This window comes from Coturnix japonica, chromosome 34 (assembly GCF_054131305.1).
Source record: "Coturnix japonica strain WE chromosome 34, WE-NBRP24, whole genome shotgun sequence".
Taxonomy (NCBI): Eukaryota; Metazoa; Chordata; class Aves; order Galliformes; family Phasianidae; genus Coturnix; species Coturnix japonica.
The window spans coordinates 4,919,339-4,938,045 of NC_140696.1; the positions used below are offsets into that span (position 1 = coordinate 4,919,339).

At 50.6% G+C, this 18,707-nt stretch overlaps 2 protein-coding genes across 4 annotated transcripts in view; both read left to right on the forward strand.

The window, feature by feature from the left end:
• The first annotated feature begins 73 nt into the window (after positions 1-73).
• On the forward strand, positions 74-2,127 carry LOC107324314 (uncharacterized). Of its 3 annotated transcripts, none has more exons than XM_085525819.1 (5): positions 77-199; positions 499-1,095; positions 1,312-1,385; positions 1,479-1,559; positions 1,810-2,127. In XM_085525819.1, exons 1-5 carry the CDS (start codon positions 131-133, stop codon positions 1,937-1,939), a joined length of 951 nt encoding a protein of 316 aa, XP_085381945.1. In that variant the 5' UTR covers positions 77-130; the 3' UTR covers positions 1,940-2,127. The 3 variants fall into 3 exon arrangements, with proteins under 3 accessions (XP_085381946.1, XP_085381945.1, XP_085381944.1); XM_085525818.1 differs by having other exon boundaries at positions 78-199; positions 1,248-1,385; XM_085525820.1 differs by lacking the exons at positions 1,312-1,385; positions 1,479-1,559 and having other exon boundaries at positions 74-199.
• Positions 2,128-13,228: 11,101 nt separating this feature from the next.
• OPCML (opioid binding protein/cell adhesion molecule like) overlaps positions 13,229-18,707 on the forward strand; it is a 264,304-nt gene continuing 258,825 nt past the window's right edge. The window contains exon 1 of the mRNA XM_085526065.1: positions 13,229-13,361. The gene's annotated coding sequence lies outside the window, so the exon portion shown is untranslated. The remainder of the gene's footprint in view (positions 13,362-18,707) is intronic.

Below are 18,707 nucleotides of genomic sequence, written 5' to 3' on the forward strand. Positions count from 1 at the left end.
TGCTTTTCCCCCAGGGTTGTGTAGAATTCCCTCTCCCTGTTGCTCCTGGAACCTTTGGGTGCTGGAACTGTGACTCAACAATGCTGGGTGTTTGGTGGTGCCATGGGCTGCCCCCAGCAGGGTGTCCAGGATGATCGTGTCCTTATGGATGGCATACATTGCAGCTCGTAAACGCCAAACAGACACAGATGGCGTACCAGTAAGCAGCTGTTGGGAATGGGCAGGCACTAGGGCAGTATTTGGGATGGGACTGGGAGCACACCAGGTGCTTCTCTTCCAGGATGGCCCTGCGATAGATGCATTTTCCATGGTCAGTTGGTGTCCATGCAAGGCAAAGATGAGGCAGGCAAATGCCCACGATGGTCCATGGGATCACGTACTTTAAATCCAAAGGGTGTTGGGTATTTTTGAGGGCAGAGCCAGCATGGTGGGTTGGGATATGACCCCTGTGGGCCTCAAGGCAGTCCACAGCCACATGCAGTTCTGCTCCCTTTGCAGGGTGAAGAACAGTTCTCGTGGTTATTCAGGATGCTGGATACGTGGTCCGGGCTGTGGCCAGGGCAGAGGGCATTACCACCGGCAGAGCCTAGGGCAGATCAGCAGGCAAAACCTCCAGCAGATCAGCAGGCAGAGCCTCAGGCAGATCAGCAGGCAGAGCCCCAGGCAGATGAGCAGGCAGAGCCTCCAGCAGATCAGCAGGCAGAGCCTCCAGCAGATCAGCAAGCAGAGCCTGGGGCAGATGAGCAGGCAGAGCCTCCAGCAGATCAGCAGGCAGAGCCTCCAGCAGAAGAGCCTCCAGCAGATGAGCAGGCAGAGCCTGGGGCAGATGAGCAGGCAGAGCCTGGGGCAGATGAGCAGGCAGAGCCCCAGGCAGATCAGCAGGCAGAGCCCCAGGCAGATGAGCAGGCAGAGCCTCCAGCAGATCAGCAGGCAGAGCCTCCAGCAGATGAGCAGGCAGAACCTCCAGCAGATCAGCAAGCAGAGCCTCCAGCAGATCAGCAAGCAGAGCCTCCAGCAGATCAGCAGGCAATGCCAAAAGCAGAGAGTACACCAGCTCCTCCAGACCTCCCACGTCCCGTCAGTCCAAGCCCACAGGTTAGCATCCATAGCTGCATCCCATCAGGAGCCCCTCTCTCTGAGATATGAGGGGTCCTGGGGGCTGCTGGATTCCCAACATGCCCCTATGTTGAGAACCTTCAGCCCCTGGTGCCCATAGGGTGAGCAGGTCACTTCAATCCCCCTGCCAGGGTCAGCCCTTCTCCCGCCCAGACCTGTAGCCATGGATCATTTGTCCCCCCTGGCTTTCTGCAGGAAGGGGCCAATTTGGAGGTGCAGGTGTCTCAGCAGGTGGTCCTGAAGGATGGGTTTCACGTCTTGTCCATCAGGTAAATCCCTGCACTGCCCAGGGGCACAGGGCTGGGTGCTGGGGCAGCGGTGCCCCTGGGCAGCATCTGAGGGGTCTCACCTGATTCTTGCAGCAAGTCCTGTTGTGTGCATCAGATCTCGAATGTGCAGGAGGATGGAGAGACAGTGACAAGGCCGGGGCAAACAGAAAATGAGTGAGCTCCACTTGGCACAGCTTCTGGGGGGGGGGTTCCCATTCCCAGAGACCCCCCGTGTATGTAGCTTAGCAGGGGAGAGACCCACTCCCATTTGCCCTGCTCCCAGAGTCCCTTTATCAGTCAAGAATTTAAAAAGATGAGAGCTCCAAACCCAAACTCCCTGCAAGGAGAAAGGGCTGCTTGATCCCAGTGGGTGCAGCAGGCAGGGTCCTGCTCCCCTGCCCCATAACCTCTGTTTTTGCTGCAGGATGCGCTGGATGGTGCTCCAGGACATGCCTGACCTCAAAATTGATACCACGGTGGATGCTGCAACAAGAAACATGATGATCACCACGACAGACACCGACAACTTATCTGAATGCCCTACCAACAACTAGGAGGTAGAAGAGAGCCCCTGCTCCATCACTCACATCTCCCTGCACACCCCAGGCAGCCCCCAGGACCACCCAGCTCTATCTGCCTCTGCTCCACTGGTCTCTATTCTCCTCCCCTTTCCCAGCTGTGTCTGAAGCTGTTTCCACCTCTCCAGAACTGATCTGCCCCAGGAAATAAAAGGTTTCACGCACCAGCGTGGTTGTGTGTGCTGTATCCACATGTCACATCCATGCCCCCTAATCCATGATATCCCCTCTGTGTTCCCCCCAGCCCACAGTGGGGTCACACAAATGTCCTGGAGGGATCACACATGTATCCTGGGGAGGGGGGTGTTGCCCCAGACAGCAGGCAGGGAGATGGGCAGCCTGTTGTCGAGACAGTCCCCATAGCATTTTTATCAACATTACTATCCAATATTCCCCAGCTGGTTTGTCTTTGCTTTCCATTTATCAATATTACCAGCTGATCCTCCAGTCCCCCTCTGCGGGTTTATTAATATTGCCCTCTGATCTGCGGGTAGCAGCCGCACTTTATATTCCAGCCCCATCCCCGGCTCCTCCAAGCCCCGACACCATGTTTAATTAGATTTTCATCTTGGCTCAGGCAAACACAAATTGAGCTCCTGGTATCTCTCTCCCTCGCGCAGCCAGTGCCTGGCCGAGGCAGATGCCGTCCTCCTCTGCATTAATATTCTGGCGTCATCCAAGGCTGGCGTGCAGCTCAGGGTGATGCTGTCCTGGGGGAATCATCAGTAAGAAGGTGTTGCTTTTTGTCCCCTCCCCGTTCCATGCAGCATTCCCCAAATATTGAGGGCTGGTTTCTCCCCACAGCAGAAATCAGAAGCTGAGATTGCAGCAGGTGAAGCTCTGAACCCCCTCACGTTGCACTGCCCCTCCCCGATGCTCTCTGCACACTGATATCATTTCTTCTTCAGGGTTTGCTTTTGGGGCTGTGCTCTGTATGGGATGGAAGAGGTTCTCAGGGCTCCCCCTGGCTGCTGGGGTTCAGACTCTGCTCCCCCAGTCTCTGTTCCTTCTCTCTGAGCACTGCCCAAGGAGTGTATTTGCCTGAGTCAATAGAAACTTAATGTAGGTGAGCAGAGTGTGCCTGCAGCTCCGAGCAGTGCCTCACAGGGGACCAAAACTCCCCCTTTTTCCCCCCAAACTCTCCTCTCTATGCAGGCCGGGTTTGTTTCTCACCACGCTCAGCTCTAGCTGAGCAGCCTGCACTCAAACTTTAAATTGACTTTTCTTAGCTGAGCTTTGCGAGGCTTTCTGGAGTCGCACTGTCTATTCTTTGGGGCTTTTAGATGTCTTTAGTGGCTTAAGATGCAACTAAGTTCCCCCTAATCTCTCATCAAAGCATGTCAGTTTTCCTGCCCTTCTGCTGCGTAGGGCTCTTAGCCCCACGCTCTGTTGTGTTTATCTCGAAGATAGGTAGGAAATGCCTCCAAAATCCTCCTCTTAAAAACCCAGATTTGCAGATGGGAGCAGCATTTTGCTGTGCTGATGTGATGGGGGTTCAGCACTCCCCATCCCTGTGTGCTCCCATTGAGACACGAGAGGAGCAGCCCAGTCCCAACCTGATGGGAGCCTCTCCATTTGCATGTTATCAGAGGACCCATGAATTATGCAGCTGCCATGGCAAGGCCGGAGAAATCAGCTGCAACATGCACGGGCTAAAATGTGTATTTATCTTTGTGTCTCATTGATTTATTTTCCACTCCCGTTTTTTTCAAGCTCAGGCAGCTGCAGCAGGGATGGGAAAACAAGGCAGGCATATGGGAAGCGTCTGGAGGCAGTTTGCCCTGCTAACAGCCTTCCCACTGGGGTTCTCCACCTCCAGGCTGAAGCCACAGAGCTCAGTGCTGCCATGGGGAGAGCAGCAGCTTCTGAGCAGCTCTGGGATGCTGCAGAGAAGAGAGGGAATGTGGCTGCTGGGGTGCAGGGCCTTCCCTAGGCTGGGATATTGGGGGAGCTGAGCTCACTCTATGGTTCTGTGCATAATAGAGTGGGAAGTGCACGATGTGAGGTTTGCTTTTGGGGCACTGCTTTGTCTTCAGCCCAGTTTTGGGCTGACAGCGGAGGCAGAGCAGGGCTGTGCTGTTTGGGGTAAGCAGAGCTCCTCCATAGGCAGTGCTGCACGCTGCTGAGCCCGAGGCTGTAGGACACATCAGCCCCCATCCCAATCCATTACCACGTTCTCTCTGTTGTCTCTTTGTCCATCCATCTATCCTTTCCATTCATTAACTCCACCATCTGCTCCTCTGTTTCCCTGCTCTCCCAACCACTACGTCCCCCCTGTGCCTTCCCCCTCCTTTTCCACTGGGAGCCCAGATTCCCACTTAAAGACCCCATTTTGAGCTTGACACTCAGGTCTCCAGATCTTTGGGGGCTTTGTATCCCATTGTGATGGCTCTGAGACCCTCAGGAGCCTAAGGAAGGGATGGGACCTGCTCCATCACCATGCTGCATGGGCACCATGTCATGATGCTCCTCCTGCATCCCACCCCATCCTCCCTTCTCATCCCCTCTCCCCTGGCAGCAGAGGTTAGTCCGGATCACACAGCCAGCCGGATGCCCAGATTCCTGCTCCCTGGGGCTAATTATGGAACAACATTAGATAAAAGTCAACATATGTTGTAAAAGGCACTATGTATCACTGCCTGACAGTTCTTAACAATGTGCTCATGTAACAGCTGTCAGGCTGCAACGCTTGAAAATGAGTAACATGTTGATTTATGTATATCAGATCTGCCCTTACGTTCACCGGCAGCACCACGTGCTGGGGATGGGGATGCACTGTTTCTCTGCGCTGTGTCCCTTCATGAAACCCCATCCCCATCCACTCGAATGGGACTGGAGTTCATCTCCATGCCAACTGCAAGAATGCAACTCAAATGCAACCCATAAGTGCATGAGGTCTCTCCTTCTTTCCCCACTCTGTTCTAGAGCTCTTGGTGCTCTCTGCCTCCATCCAACCAAGGACTGGGCTGTTTTGAAGCTTTGGGGTGAGTGGGAGCACCAGATTACTGCCAGCAGAAGCATTCAGAAGCCCCAGCTGTGTGCTGGTGAAGAAGGCAGCGGGTCCCAAATTAATCAGAGGTGGTGGTGAATTTGCAGCTCTCCTTAATGTCAGGAGACATCACCGCTTTGCTTTGCTTTGCTTTGCTTTCCTAGCAGGATTTGCATCTCCCTCATCCCCTCTAATTTATTCCAGCTCTCATGTTTTTTTTTTCCTCTATGTTCTCGCTGGTTTTCCAGCCTTTTTGTGGGGCTGTTTTGCTGTCTTTTCTTTCTTAGCAAACATGAATAAAGCTATGAGCTACTCTTGCTCTGGCTTTTCCTTTCCTTTTTATCTAGCGGGGGGGTGCTGGGGTCTCATAACCCATAACAAGGCTGCTAAAAGTTGCACAAGCTGGAGGGTAATGCGTAAATCTCCGGGAAATTGCTCATTTCATTGAGATTTGAGGATATAATGAAACCAGTTATGTCATTTCATATAAAGTAATACGGAAAGGTCAACGTTGTTCCTCAACTAGCAGCCCTCGCTTTTAATCTGCAAAACAATAATGGAAATCTCCATTTATGGAGCTGTGAGTGGGTTGGTCTGAGCCTTCACTAAACCTCACATAAGACAAAATAAACGAAGGCTCTACTGCAATTTGCTCTTTATAGACTGATATTTACCAGCCTGGCAACTACTGTACTTTCTAAGTGAATATATTTCATTTCTTTCTTTTTCTAATACATATTCATTATTTACAAACTTGTTTCTACTCCCAGACTTTCGCTGCTTTGTCTGATTTCTCCTGGGGATCCTTTTAGGATACAGATTTCATCTAAAATATGATTTTATATATATATATATGGGTTTTGGCTGTACAATTATCTCCTTCTAAATATAACTTTTAAACTCCCTACACGACAAAAAGGCCGTTTGGTTGGGGTATTTGTGTGTGTGTGTGTCTATAATGGAGCTTCCATTAACCACAGCACTTGGTACATGGGTTGGGACCTCCATTGGCCACAATGGTTGGCACATGGGTTGGGACTCCATTGGCCCCAATGGTTGGAACATGAGTTGGGACTCCATTGGCCACAATGGTTGGTAGATGGGTTGGGACTCCATTGGCCACAATGGTTGGCACATGAGTTGGGACTCCATTGGCCCCAATGGCTGGAACATGAGTTGGGACCTCCATTAGCCACAATGGTTGGCACATTGGCTGAGACCTGGAGGTGCTGTTGAGCTCACAGCCCCCTGGTCAGCCAGAGGGACCCAGTGGGGACAAACATGATTTGATCCAGTGGAGGAGCATAGTGTTTTGTTTTCCACTGTTCATAAACCATGGGAAAAGCAAACACATGCTAATGGGCATTAGACACCGAACAATTCATCGGGGCCAGGCAGAAAGCCCTATAGCATTTGTAATGCAAATTGCCCCGTCATGCCTTAATCATTACCGCTGGGAGACAATTAGGGTTAAAATATAGATTTCTCAACAACAAGGGCAAACAATAAAGAAATAATAAGAAGAAAGGCTTGATATGATTCATTTATATCAGCCTGTTGCTTTGAGGATTAGGTTGGCTGTTAGGGGCTCGAGCTGTGAGCTTCTGCTTGAAAAACACATTCAGTCCAGTGCTAATGGCCCTCTCTGGGGGCTGTTTGTAGGAGAAGAGTGGGGTTTGGGGGGGTCCAGCACCCCATGGGTTTGGGTTTGGTGTTGCTGCAGCAATATGTTCCCTCTTGAGCCCTGGAATGAAATGGGTTAGAAGCACAGAAATGAATCAGCTCTTCCAGAGACCGATCGAAAGTGCAAACCAAAGGATGGAGGAGGTGAGGAGCAAATGGCCTTTTTTGCATTTTTATCATCTCGTGAGTTTTATTGCTCAAGGTAAGCTTAATAACGCAGGACAAGAGCCCTGCTCTTGAGTGAAAGGAAGGGAAAGCTGAAAGCACCAAGCCTCACTCTGTAGCTCTGCAGAACCTGGACTTTGCAGTGTCCCTAATGGCCACCACCTGTGTGATGCTTATCAAGATTGCATTTAAGGCTGGTCCCGTGGGGGGGATAAACACCATCAGTGCTTTGATCTTTAATTAGGCCGTTAATTAGCCTCAGTGGCTACGTACTGCAGCAAGGAGACAGGATGCTGGATGGTGCAGCTTTATGGGTGCAAGAAGGGACAAAGACCATGCAGGTAGGGGAGCCTCGACCTCCAATTATCAGCCCCAACCTCGAGTGGGTGGTGCTGGGAAAGGCTGCGGCACCCAAAGCAGGGAAATACCCCCCAAATATTCTAAGAGGAGCCTGCGGGCATCACAGAGCCCTGTTAGGGGGGGCACCCCGTTCTCTCTCTACCCACGAAGCGCAGGACTGCGCTTTGCCCAGCTGAGGGTGCTCTAAGCCCACAATCCCCACCTCCCTTTTGCTTGGTGCCCCCCCGGCCCCTCTGCCAACCAGGACAGCGCTCTCACTTTGCTCCCCCAGCACTCCCACTTGTCACTGCTGCCTCCCCCACATCCTTTGCTAGCAGGTATTAGGGACAAAAAGCACCTTGAGGAGCATTTGGGGTGTCCTGCAGCCAGCACAACCTCAGCTGAGGGATTTGGGGGATATTTCATGCTTTTAGGGTGTACCCATCCCAGCACTGTAGGGGATGCAGCACTGGAGGAAGAACGTGAGTGGGAAGAAAAAGAGAAAGAAGGGAGAAACTGGAGGATCAACACAACAAAGTTGACTAAACCAAATATTTCCATCCCTGTAGGAGGGAGCGGGGCTGACTGGAATGTTAAATTCACCTCTATTTGCATCTTTTTAAATAGGAGCCGATAAAAGCAAATACTCCAGCACCAATAATTATAATATTTTAATTGCATTTCTTCGGGGCTTTTGTTTTTCCTTTTTTTTTATTTTTTTTTTCCCCCTCTCTCTCTGCGTGAGAGACAAAGGCAGAGCTGCGAACTGGAGAAAATACCATTCCTGACGTTGCAAGCTGAGATCAGAGCTGCACTGAGCATCCTTATGGGCAGGGCCAGTGATGGCTAAGGGGTGAAGCACAGGCAGTGATGGGACCAGCCCTTCATCCCCAGCCTTCACTGCATGCTCCACTCCTGCAGCTTCTTCCCTTTCTTTGGGCTCATCCCAGCTCCTCCCATCCCATCCTTGAGCCTGGCATTGGCCCTTGAGCTTTGGAGGCATCAATGGGATCCCTCATGCCAACAAGCCCACAGCCCCATCCTACTGCCACCCTCGCATTCTGCTGGCATGCACACACAGATCTGCACGTGCCGTGAGATATTTGCAGGGTCAGGGACTAATAATTTAAACTGCTGAGCAAAATAAATAAGTGTAAAGCAAAACCAAACCCAGCGCGCCGTGGGAGCAGGCAATATTGTTTGCTTTTCAAATAGACACACAAAAAATACAAACAGTAGCGGGAGGATACAGAGATTAAAAGTTTTATAAACACAAAATAGCCAAAATCCCACCAGGAAGGTGGTGTTTCCATTCTGTGTGTGCATAAGATTAGCAACACTTTGCTGCTTGCTGCAAAGTCCCTCTTCTCTTTCCCCGTAGAAAACTCTGATCAAATGATCTTTTATTGGCGGAGGGGGGGAAGGAGGAAAAAAAACCACCCTAAAGATTGAGATTTCCTATGGAAAATATTGACTTTTTAAATTGGAAAACGCCCCAGCTTTGGCCTGGAAGGCAGCCAGGAAATGATCCTTTTTCGGCTGCTCTGAATCAAAGATTGGAAATTCGAAAGGAAACGAGACGCTTTCCTTGCAAATCTTGATGTTGTCATAAAGCCAATATCCATTGGGCAGCTGAATAGGAGAGAGATCTCCTGGCTCTGACAGCCGCTGAGAAGCGGAGCAGAGCACTCTTAGAGCTCTGCGGCTTTGCTTCTCCATCTCCCCTCTGAGCATTTGATGAAGGGGCTGCAGGGGCAGGAAGGGAGAGGAGAACTTTGCTTTAGCACCAGGAGGGGCCAGCAGTGCCTCTTAGGCTGTGCATCAACACGCAGCATCCTCCGTAGCATTGCTTCGTGTGCCAGCAGCTGCCAAAATGCTGAGATGGGTGGTTCAGCTGGGAGAAAGCTTCAGACGAGTTATTTCTCAGCTGACATTAAGCCTTTATCTGCTGCAACAGGTTTTAATTTGACCGACCAGAAGCTGGGTCTAGTATTAAATGTGGAGGTTGGTGGCCCTGCCTATGGCACAGGGGTTGGAGATTCATGATCACTGAGGTCCCTTCCAACCCAGGCTGCTCTGTGATGTGGGGTAGGGGGGCTGAACCTCTGCCATCCCCAGCACTGGGAGGCAGCTCTCCTTGGCACATGGTCCCATCACAAATACAGGGGTTGTGAGGTATGGGAAGGCTTTGACAAGCAGATCCCATCGACCCCCACAGCCACGTGCTGCTCGTGGTGGCTGTGCAGAGCCCACCCTGCCGCAGAAGGCTGGAGCAGGCATTTGAATAATGAATTCTGTTTAAGACTGAAAGCTCGGAGATCCATCTGTAACAAGACTCGAAATAATTACAGCTGATGATTGCCTGGTACCTCAGCCAGAAAAAACAGAACAGATTTTGGCCGCCAGCAATTACAAGCAGCACCCGCCTGAGCACAGAGAGAACTTTCTGAGTGAATTCATGAATACATTTGAGCGGATCGGGAGCGATGGGGATGGTACTTTGGGGTGGAGATGGGACTGTAGGGACAGGGTGGCCCTGCTTGTGTGGCTCTGGGAACTCTAGGGTGCATGTCCTATCCATGTGTGCTGCCCACAGTGTGATTTGGGGCAGGGAAGAGTGGGCCATCAGTCTCTGCCCTTAGCCAAGCTTGCATGGGCTGAGTGTAGGGGAGGGTTGTTGTGTCCCATGGTGGTGCCTTTTGGTGGCCAGGGAGAGACTGTGCGCTGCCTATAGCAGCACCGTGCATCTCCTGCACTCAGATTCACCTCCCATCTAATAGCAATAATTTGTCAAACAGTGAATAATATGCTTTCCTTCTTCCGTGTCTCTTCCACGTATCATTTCAACAAGCTGAAAATTGTCAAATTAGACTATTTTCCTTGACTGTTCCATTTAGGAGAAGGGGGAGCTGAAGGCTTTGATAATTGCACTGCGAGCTGAGCGTCTGTCTTGTAAAATAAGCAGAGAGAGCAAATGTTATTGCCCAGGCTTTGAGGAATGCCCTTGCTGCTGAAGCCCAGCCTTTCTCTCCTGAGGTTAGATGCTGATGGTTGTAGCATTGTTTTCTTTGCCTTTTCGAGCGTGACTGCCTGAGCCTGGCTGAGATTGACGTGGGCAAACCTTGGCTGCCAGCTCCGAGAGCCGCTCGGGGACTGTAAGTACATGGCACTATCACTTCTTCCCATGCACCAAAATTGCATGTGCTTTGAATTGTCCCAGCGTAATGCGTCTATATTCATCATTGCTCCCTTATCTTGTTTGGCTCCTATCTACAAGGATCTGCTTGGTTCTCCTCTGCACCTTAAATTCTCTTTTATCTCTCCACGTGACACAGCCGAGCCTGCAAACAGCTGGAGCGCCGTTCTGCCTGCAGCTGGATGACAAGCAAACCTTTGGCCCCCATATTTTGCACCAAGCATGGGGTTGTTGCCATTGCACAGGTGATATGTGGCGACTGAGCACCTCAGCTTTGCTCACTTCTGTGTGCAAAAGCCCTTCATCTCATGCCAAAGCAGCCTGCCAGCCACAAGCCAGATGCACGGGGAGGTCTGGCTGTTCCATCCTTAAGTTCTGTGCTGATCTTACGCTGCAGGTGGGTTTTTGCAGGTAGGTATTAAGATGAGACGATATCTTCCTCAGTGATCTAAGTTACTTCCCCTTCTTCTCTCCTTATTGTTGGAGCTTGTTAAGTAAAACACAATTGGCTCTGGATGCCCTGGCCACAATGCCAGCCTGTCTGCCTCTCCATCACCCTGCTCCAGCACATGGTGGGATGTGCTGGCTCTATGTAAAAGTGCCACCCCAAGCTGATTAGCTCCATGAATCCCCACTGATAACACAGCCTGCGTGGGATCACCAAACAGGGACCCGCATACAGGGAACAGCTGCTTAATCAGTTCAAGCGGCTGGGAACCAGTTGACCGCGCATTAAGTATTCTTTGATTCACTTTAATTGGGACATCTCAGCGACCCCGACGTCCAGCAATAAGGACAGTGGGAAGCTGATCAGACAGCTCGTTAACACTCAATTAATGCTGCTCAGCTCAGCACAGCAGTAACATTTAAAAAATGCATGTGTGCAGCCGAGGTGGGATGAAACGGTGCTGGCAATTTCCAGAGTGCAGGCACTGAGATCCGCGCGGCGTTAACTTGGTGTGCGTGTGCAATTGAAGTGGAATTAAAAGTTGAAGTGCAGTTTCTCGAGGTGAATGCAGTCACTTTGCACGGCGCAGAACGGGCTCATTGCTAATTTATAGGTGCAATTAAAGCGCACTAAGAATAAAATTCATAAATCTTTAGCTAACTGACCGTGATTTCTCTGAAAACTCTTTTTGTTCCTTCTGATGCAGGCGATGTGGGCACCCGGTGTGCCTGGAATAATAATGGTTCTCTCTTCCCCCTTCGTGCTCTTCCCTGTCAGTCTTTGTGGACTTTATTAATCTGGTGGAGATGTGATGGCTGTGTGTTGGCACGCAGCTTTTCTCCCCCTTGGTTGCTTTCCCATCATTTCCCCCTTGGCACAGAGCAGCTGGATGTGGGGATTCCCATCACTTCGTCTCCCTAATGAGCTCTGAGGCTGCTCATGAGCCTGTTGGCAGGGCTGACCCTGCATAGACCCTCCCTCTGAAGGGACATGGCCAAGGGATGCCACTCGTCCCTGTCAGAGCTGCTGTATGCAGCTCCATCCAACTGTGCATCTCTGCCAACTGCCATTCATTTAAGGGCCTGATTTCCCTTCCCTTCCCTTCCCTTCCCTTCCCTTCCATTCCATTCCCTTCCCTTCCCTTCCCTTCCCTTCCCTTCCCTTCCCTTCCCTTCCCTTCCCTTCCCTTCCCTTCCCTTCCCTTCCCTTCCCTTCCCTTCCCAAAACAGCACAGCTTAAACACAGCGCTGCTGAGCAGCATCTCTCCTCCTCCTTCCATGCCTCAGTTTCCCCCCCACATCATTACAAGAGCACTTATGATCACTTTTATCCTCCCAGAGGAAGGAGGGTGGATGGATGGGAGCAGTAGGACTATGCCAGCAGCAAAGCCCATGGATGGAGGCAGCTCTGACCATCTCTTTGCTCCCTCCTTGCTCTGTAAACGCTTTGCAGTCCGGGTGCAAGCACAGAAGTGGAAAAGCCCCTATTATTCAGAACGGCGATGATGGAAGTAAATCTGTTGCTTTGAAAGGAGGGGCAGAGGGCAAAAATCAAAGTTATTCCTTTTCTTCCACCTCCTGCCCTTGAGTAGGAGCTGATAAAAATCCAAAGGCAGGTCTCTGCTCCGCCAGGAAATCAGACTCCACTCCGCCTTTGCCTCAGAGCCGTGCAGATAAAATATTAAGCAGCGGGGCTGGGTACAGCAGCCATAATCAGATGAGTAGTTAAAGGTCTGGCATCCTATGGGGACCACGTGTGATTGATCAGCCCCTGCAAAAATAAATAACCCGGCTCTTCAGATCTATGTAGCAATTTTAAATGTTTAATAAATCTGGATGTATGGTGAAGGATAAGTCGTCACCTCGCGCTCCGTGCCTGTGATTGTGGCTGAATTCATCATGCTCTTTCTTTCAAAGGACTCCAGATCCTGCTGATAGACAGCGGTGGCAGCCTTTAGAATTCTTGTCCCATCTTTATCTCGCTGAGGTGTGATAGGAGCTGGGCTGGGGACCGGCCGTGCTTGGGATGCTCTGATAGCAAGCAGGGAGTATGGAGGGGGGGGGGGGCACAAAACACAGCCCTGCTGCATTTGCTGACTCCAGGTTTGCAGAAGGAGGATCTGAAAGCAGCTCCCGGCCACGAGGACTTGCTCATCAGCTGCAAACTTTTGCAAGCTAAAGCCGAACTTAATCCAGAGCTCCATCCCGGCAGAGGGAGCCGCAGGGACCTCTTAACAAGAGAACCCAAATCTCGCCCTATTCTCGCTTTAACCGGGCTGTTGCAAAGCACCTTTGGGGTCGGGCAGTTGTCCCTGCACGTGCATTGCTCTCTTGGTTAATTACCCCCAGCTGATTGCACAGCTCTATACCCGTCGGGCTGTACCCAGGTGCGCTGCATTGGCCCCGCTCCCCTATTGGTCGGCCAGCAGGTGTTAATTAACGCCCGGCTGTTAAATGGGCTGCACGAGGTGGGGGTGGGTCTGAGGGTCTAAAGTTCTGCCCCTGTGAGACACAACGGGGCTCGAATGGAGCTGGAAAAGCTGCTGATAGAGCGATGGGGAACCCGGTCCTGTGTGGAGGTGAGTGATTTCCAGCTGTGGCAATGTGGGTTTTGGGGTGTTTTTGTGCTTTTGGAAGTTGCTGCTTCTCCACGAGGTTGAGCAAAATGGCGGCTCTCTCCTTGCCCCTCTTTGCACCCCCCCTGATGGGGGCGTTGATCACAGCTGCCTTCATTACTTTAGCATCCCATACCAGTTTCCCCCTCCATTTTCTTCGTTTTCTATTAAAAAAACCCTTCCCTCATGGAAGTGAAAGCCTGAAATACAACGAATTAACCATCCAACCCAGTGAGTGGGGGAAAAAAACACCCAACAACTCAAGGAACTGGAGTGAAAAATGGGTTGGGGGGGGAACAAAACCTCGATAAGAAAAGCAGGCAGGTGTTGGAGCACAGCAGACAGCTATGGGAATAGAGGCATAGAGTGGTGGTGAAATAATTGTGCCCCTTCAGCTGAAGTCCAGCTCTGCTTTCTGCCTTGCTAACCCAAGCCTGCCATCCTCTGTTAGCTCCTGCAATATTTTATCTGCCAGCTCTGACTCTGTTTTCGGTGGCGACGGTGAGGACTTGATTAATTAGAAGAGATCTCTTTTTACCCAGCCAGCCTGGCTCTGTGGGGGGAAGGCAGGGAACTATTTAAAGGGATGAAGATGTAGTGCAGCAGCTGCCACCTCTCTCCATGGTTATGTGCTCACTCACCTATCTGCAAATCCATCTCCTTTTGCCCTCTGCCAGTAAATCCCAGTGATTGCTGGTGCAGAGAAATAAAAGTAGGATGGGTTCCCATTGCAGGGCATGGGTTGTTGGTGAAAGCTGAGTGTGAATGGACCCCATGTGAGGTTTGGGGCTCACCTGTGTGCTCCTCTTGTTGGTTATAACACTGCCTATGGAGGTATGGATTGGGGGCTGTGGGTCTCCAGGACAAACCCAGTGGTATGGGCAGGTTGGCAGGAGCATCCTCTCCATGTTTCTCGGCTCATTATGGCCCAGCTTTGCCTTCCAGTGACACAGGTAATGAATCCTCTGCAGGGTGCCTGCTGGCTTTAATAAGCTGGAATGAACCGAGGGGGAGAATTAACCTGGCAGGATTAGCTCGCTCTGCGCTGGGATGCTGGGAATGGCTCATCCTGTGCCGTGCAGGGAATTTAAACACTTCTGCTTCAGAAAGCACTGAGAACCGGCTGGGCAGGAGCATGCAGGGCAGCAGCACCTTGCTTTGGTGGCTTAGGATGCTGTGTGTACCTGCTTGGGAGGTGTGTGAGCAGCACATAGGGCTGGTTTTGGCTCAGGCTCCTGAAGGCTGGTTTATCATAGCACTCAAATGTAGAGTGAGAGAACCTGGTGCCTGAAAACCCTGCAATTATGGTGTATTTGGTTGGGTATTTTGGTTTCTTGTTGTCAGCAAATGGCTTGGTAATGCAGACCCCTGCGTGTTTAATGCCAGTGGGATGCTTTGCTTCTATGAGCTGCAATGGGGCTGTAGCAGAGCTCCCAGTGCTGCTGCTGCATTGCTCTGCCACCCCAGGCTCCCTGGGGTCACCCTTCTGTGCTATGGGGCAGCACAGGGAATCTGTGCATTGCACTGTATGGTGTTGCAGGGAGGGGGTGGATGCATGGGATCCCTGCTTTTTGCTTTGCTTCCCACCTGTGCACAGGAGACCTTGCTCCACATGTGCATGCTAATGAGCCCTGCATGCAGTTCTTAGGGCAGAGCCTTTAAAAACAAGCATGGGTTTTTGAGCAACCCTTGATGGCACTGCTTGTAATTATCATGTAATTGGTGTAATTGAGTGCCCAGGGCCCATCGTTGGGGCTGATTTGCATGTTCATAACACTACATGGGGATAGCACCAAACCTTCCCTTCCTGTGTTTGTGTGGCTTTTAGGGTTTGGGGTTTTGGGGCCCTTCCTCCTGGTGGGAGCAGAATGAGGTTTGTGAATTCCTTGTGGCCTCACCAGCTCCTGTTGGGGGTCCAGTGCAGCTCTCCATTATTGATAACACCCAGGCTCTAATGAGCTCCCAGTTTGGATTAGCAAATCATTTGCAAGCTGATCTGGATTTTGTTGGAACATGGCTGCTCCTCTGAGGGACTTGGCAGGGTTTGGGCTGCTGCTCATGCAGGGTGTGATATCCATCCCTCTGACTGAGGGTATGGTGTGTGCTGCAGGGCTCCAGCATCAGCCCTGGGGGTGTACCTCCTCTTTGCCCCTAACTTGGGTTCCTGGCAGCATGACACCACATCTAGGTTTGTTATAATTCCTATACAGCATCTCTGGGGGTTGCTTTGTGTGCATTGCTGTTGATGGGTGCAGTCCTGCTCTGCTCCCCTGCAGAAGGAGAAAAGCAATCCCATGAAACAGGGCTGGGCAATGCTATTAAATCCACTGGGGATTTGGGAGGGTATTGTTTGTGCTTCTTGAATAATGCCTTTTGATGTGTAATAATATATTGTGCAGTTCTTGATGGCCAATATCACATTTATTTTAAATGATGTAATCAGCCCTCGGTGTCTCAGTTGATTTAGTCAATTAAGTTTTTAACCTCATGTCTTCAATCTCATCTGTGAGTAATTTAAATGTGGTGATTTTAATGGAAGTACATCTACCTGTTCATTTATCCAGACATATCATTGCCCTTTAAGTCTTCTCGTGTTATAGGGACCGGTGATGCTTTTTCTCTTCTGCCTGGGGGTGTTTATCAGCACTGAGGGGTCAGTAATGCCCAATAGGGCAGTTGGCTTTTTTCTCAGTGCAATCCATATATAACAGATGCAGTGATTTCCAAATGGAAGTGGCATGTACATGAAGGCTTTCAGAGGGGGATGGTGGGCTTGTGGGGCTGTGTTTAACCCTGATTGATCATAGAATGGCTTGGGTTGGAAGGGACCCCAATGGTCATTAACTTCCAACCCATGTGCTGCAGTAGAGATGGCAGTAGTTACCTCCCCAAAGTCAGTGTAGGCACAGCATCCATTCATGCAGTGCTGCAGGTTTTTGTGTGGGAAGCATGTCCTGGTTGGGATTGCCTTCACCCCAAACCCAGCTGTGCTGCTGTTACCTTGAGCTTGGGGGCTGTAAAGCAGCCATGTCCCTATAGGAGCAATGCTGGGTGTCCATGCCCCATCTCTTTCCCAGCAGGGTGGGCTGGGAGGTGTCCCTGGAGGAGCCCCAGAGCCCTGCCCTGCTCATGGCTCAGACTAAATTCCAGCTGTGAAAATGCAGGTGATGTTTTCTAGCCTTCGTTGGTGTTGCTAAGAGAAATCAAGATGAATGACCCAGGGCTCTTTGCTGGCTGCCTTTGCCTGCTCCCAGCCACGCTCCTTTCTCTGAATGGGATTTCTCAGCACTGGGATGATGCTGTGTGAGCTCAGGGTTGTGTCTGCTCCGTTGATCCCATGGGAACATCAGCGGTGGAGTTATTGGAAACCCAACCTGGGGATGCTGTCATTGGCTCTTTGTTCCCATTTCATAGCTGACATCCTGAAAATACATTTTCTTTTAGTTTTTGAAATGAAAATGCTTAGAAGGGGCATTATACAGTTTGCTTGCAGAAGGCAGCCTCCCCTCCCCCTTAAAGCCACCCAAAAATACTCATTTTTAAAACTTAGAGTGGAAAACGCGAGCAGTTTTTGATAAAAGCATTTCTATTCATGAGCAGCAGCTCGCAGAGATTTGCAAGAAATAAATAGGTTTTGGCAGCGTCGTACGAAGGGATGGGGAAGGTTTGGAACTTGATTTGGTGTCGTTTCACATGGAATCTTAGAACAAATTCACCAAGAGGAGTGTCAGGGGATGATGTGTTCCTGTCTATCCCCAAACCAAACCTTGTGATGCTGGGGGGCTGCAATGCTGAGCTGTTAATTACCTCCTGGTTGTCTTTTGTGATGCTTTGCTCCTTGGAGATCTAGCTCCATTTTGCCCTGGGACATGCTCACCACTTGCTGGGTGCATTAAAGAGCTGGTCTTGAACTCCTTCCAGTTTATTAGCAGGTGAAGGGCACTGTGCAGTGTCTCATTGGAAAGTCGATTTCTCCTGGCTTTTCAATAAATGTGTCGCCTCGTTATTCTTAACGAACTCCACACATAACATACAGCAGAGGGATGCAGTGACGTCGGGTGAAGCTGGTTTTGCAGCAGTGTTTGGTCTCATCGTTCATGCTCCATCTCCTCCCAGTGTGGGATGGGGACCCTGGGCAGTCGAGCTGATGCTCCCTGCTGTCAGACCCCACCTGGTCTGAGTGCTCCATTATGCACAGATGAGTGATTTGAATGGCCATGCAGAGGTGCTCTCGTGTGTTTTCAGGCTGGTGCTGGCTCTGTCCTGCCTTCATTCTTGCAGGGTTTCTTGCTTGTTTGGGGCTGTTTCTGCTCCTTCAGCCACAGGTGCCATAGAGCTGCAGATGTTGGGGTGCAGTAGAAACCCTCTGTGTATTAGCAGCTTGCCTTGCTCATGAGGAGGCAGCTCAAGCCTTAAGTCTGCAAAATGAAGGGTGTTTGTGTTTCCAGCAGGGAATTGCTCGGAGCCCGCTCATCCCCCACGTGTACCTAAACACATAAGGGAGAGCACAGAATTGCCTGTGCCATTTTCTTTTAAGCAAGGATTCAGCTGTGGCTCTGAAAACAGAATTAGAGGTAGGGCTTAATCATACGAGCTCTGGAAATAGGGTAGATTAAATCTTTTTAAGGAGGGTGGCTAAGCACTTTATTTGCTGTGCAGGAATCTTCAGGGGGTCAGAGACCAGAGAAACTAGATTTAAAGCTTTTAAATTCCTTTTTTTTTTTAAATGTCCTTTCACAATGTGCTGTTGGAAAGACTTTAAAGTTACGATTAAAGAGGCAGAAGGATGGATGGAATGGAGACACTTGTTGAAAACAGGCATTAATAATGTGTGGTGTTGTTCTAATCCTTAAAGCGTGGCTTTGCTCTAGGGATGGAGTTGTTTTGGGTGGGGAAGACCTTCTGGTGCATTGCATTTACATCCTCATTGCAGGGGATGTAGGGCAGTGTGTAAGGCAGGGTTGGCTTTAGTGTGGAACAGGGATTTGTTCTTACAGCTCAGTGCTCCCCATACTTTGTTGGGGTGGGGGGTTTGGTCCCATTTTGTTGCCTCAAATGCAGCCTGTTTAGGGATGTTGCTTTGATCCCACACTGCTTGTGCTGGGAGTTCTTCGTGCTCTTAACTAGTTTTGTTGCAGCCTCATGTGTCCCCAGATGAACCCCTCTGTACCCCCCTCCAGCTGCACAGCATCCTCTGCTGCCCACCCCATTTTTAGAGCCCAGTTCCACCGAGCAAATGAGGCAGCACATCCGATCCCTCCTCTCGGTCTGCCAGTGAATTAGCACTCCATTAACTTAATGAGAGCTCTC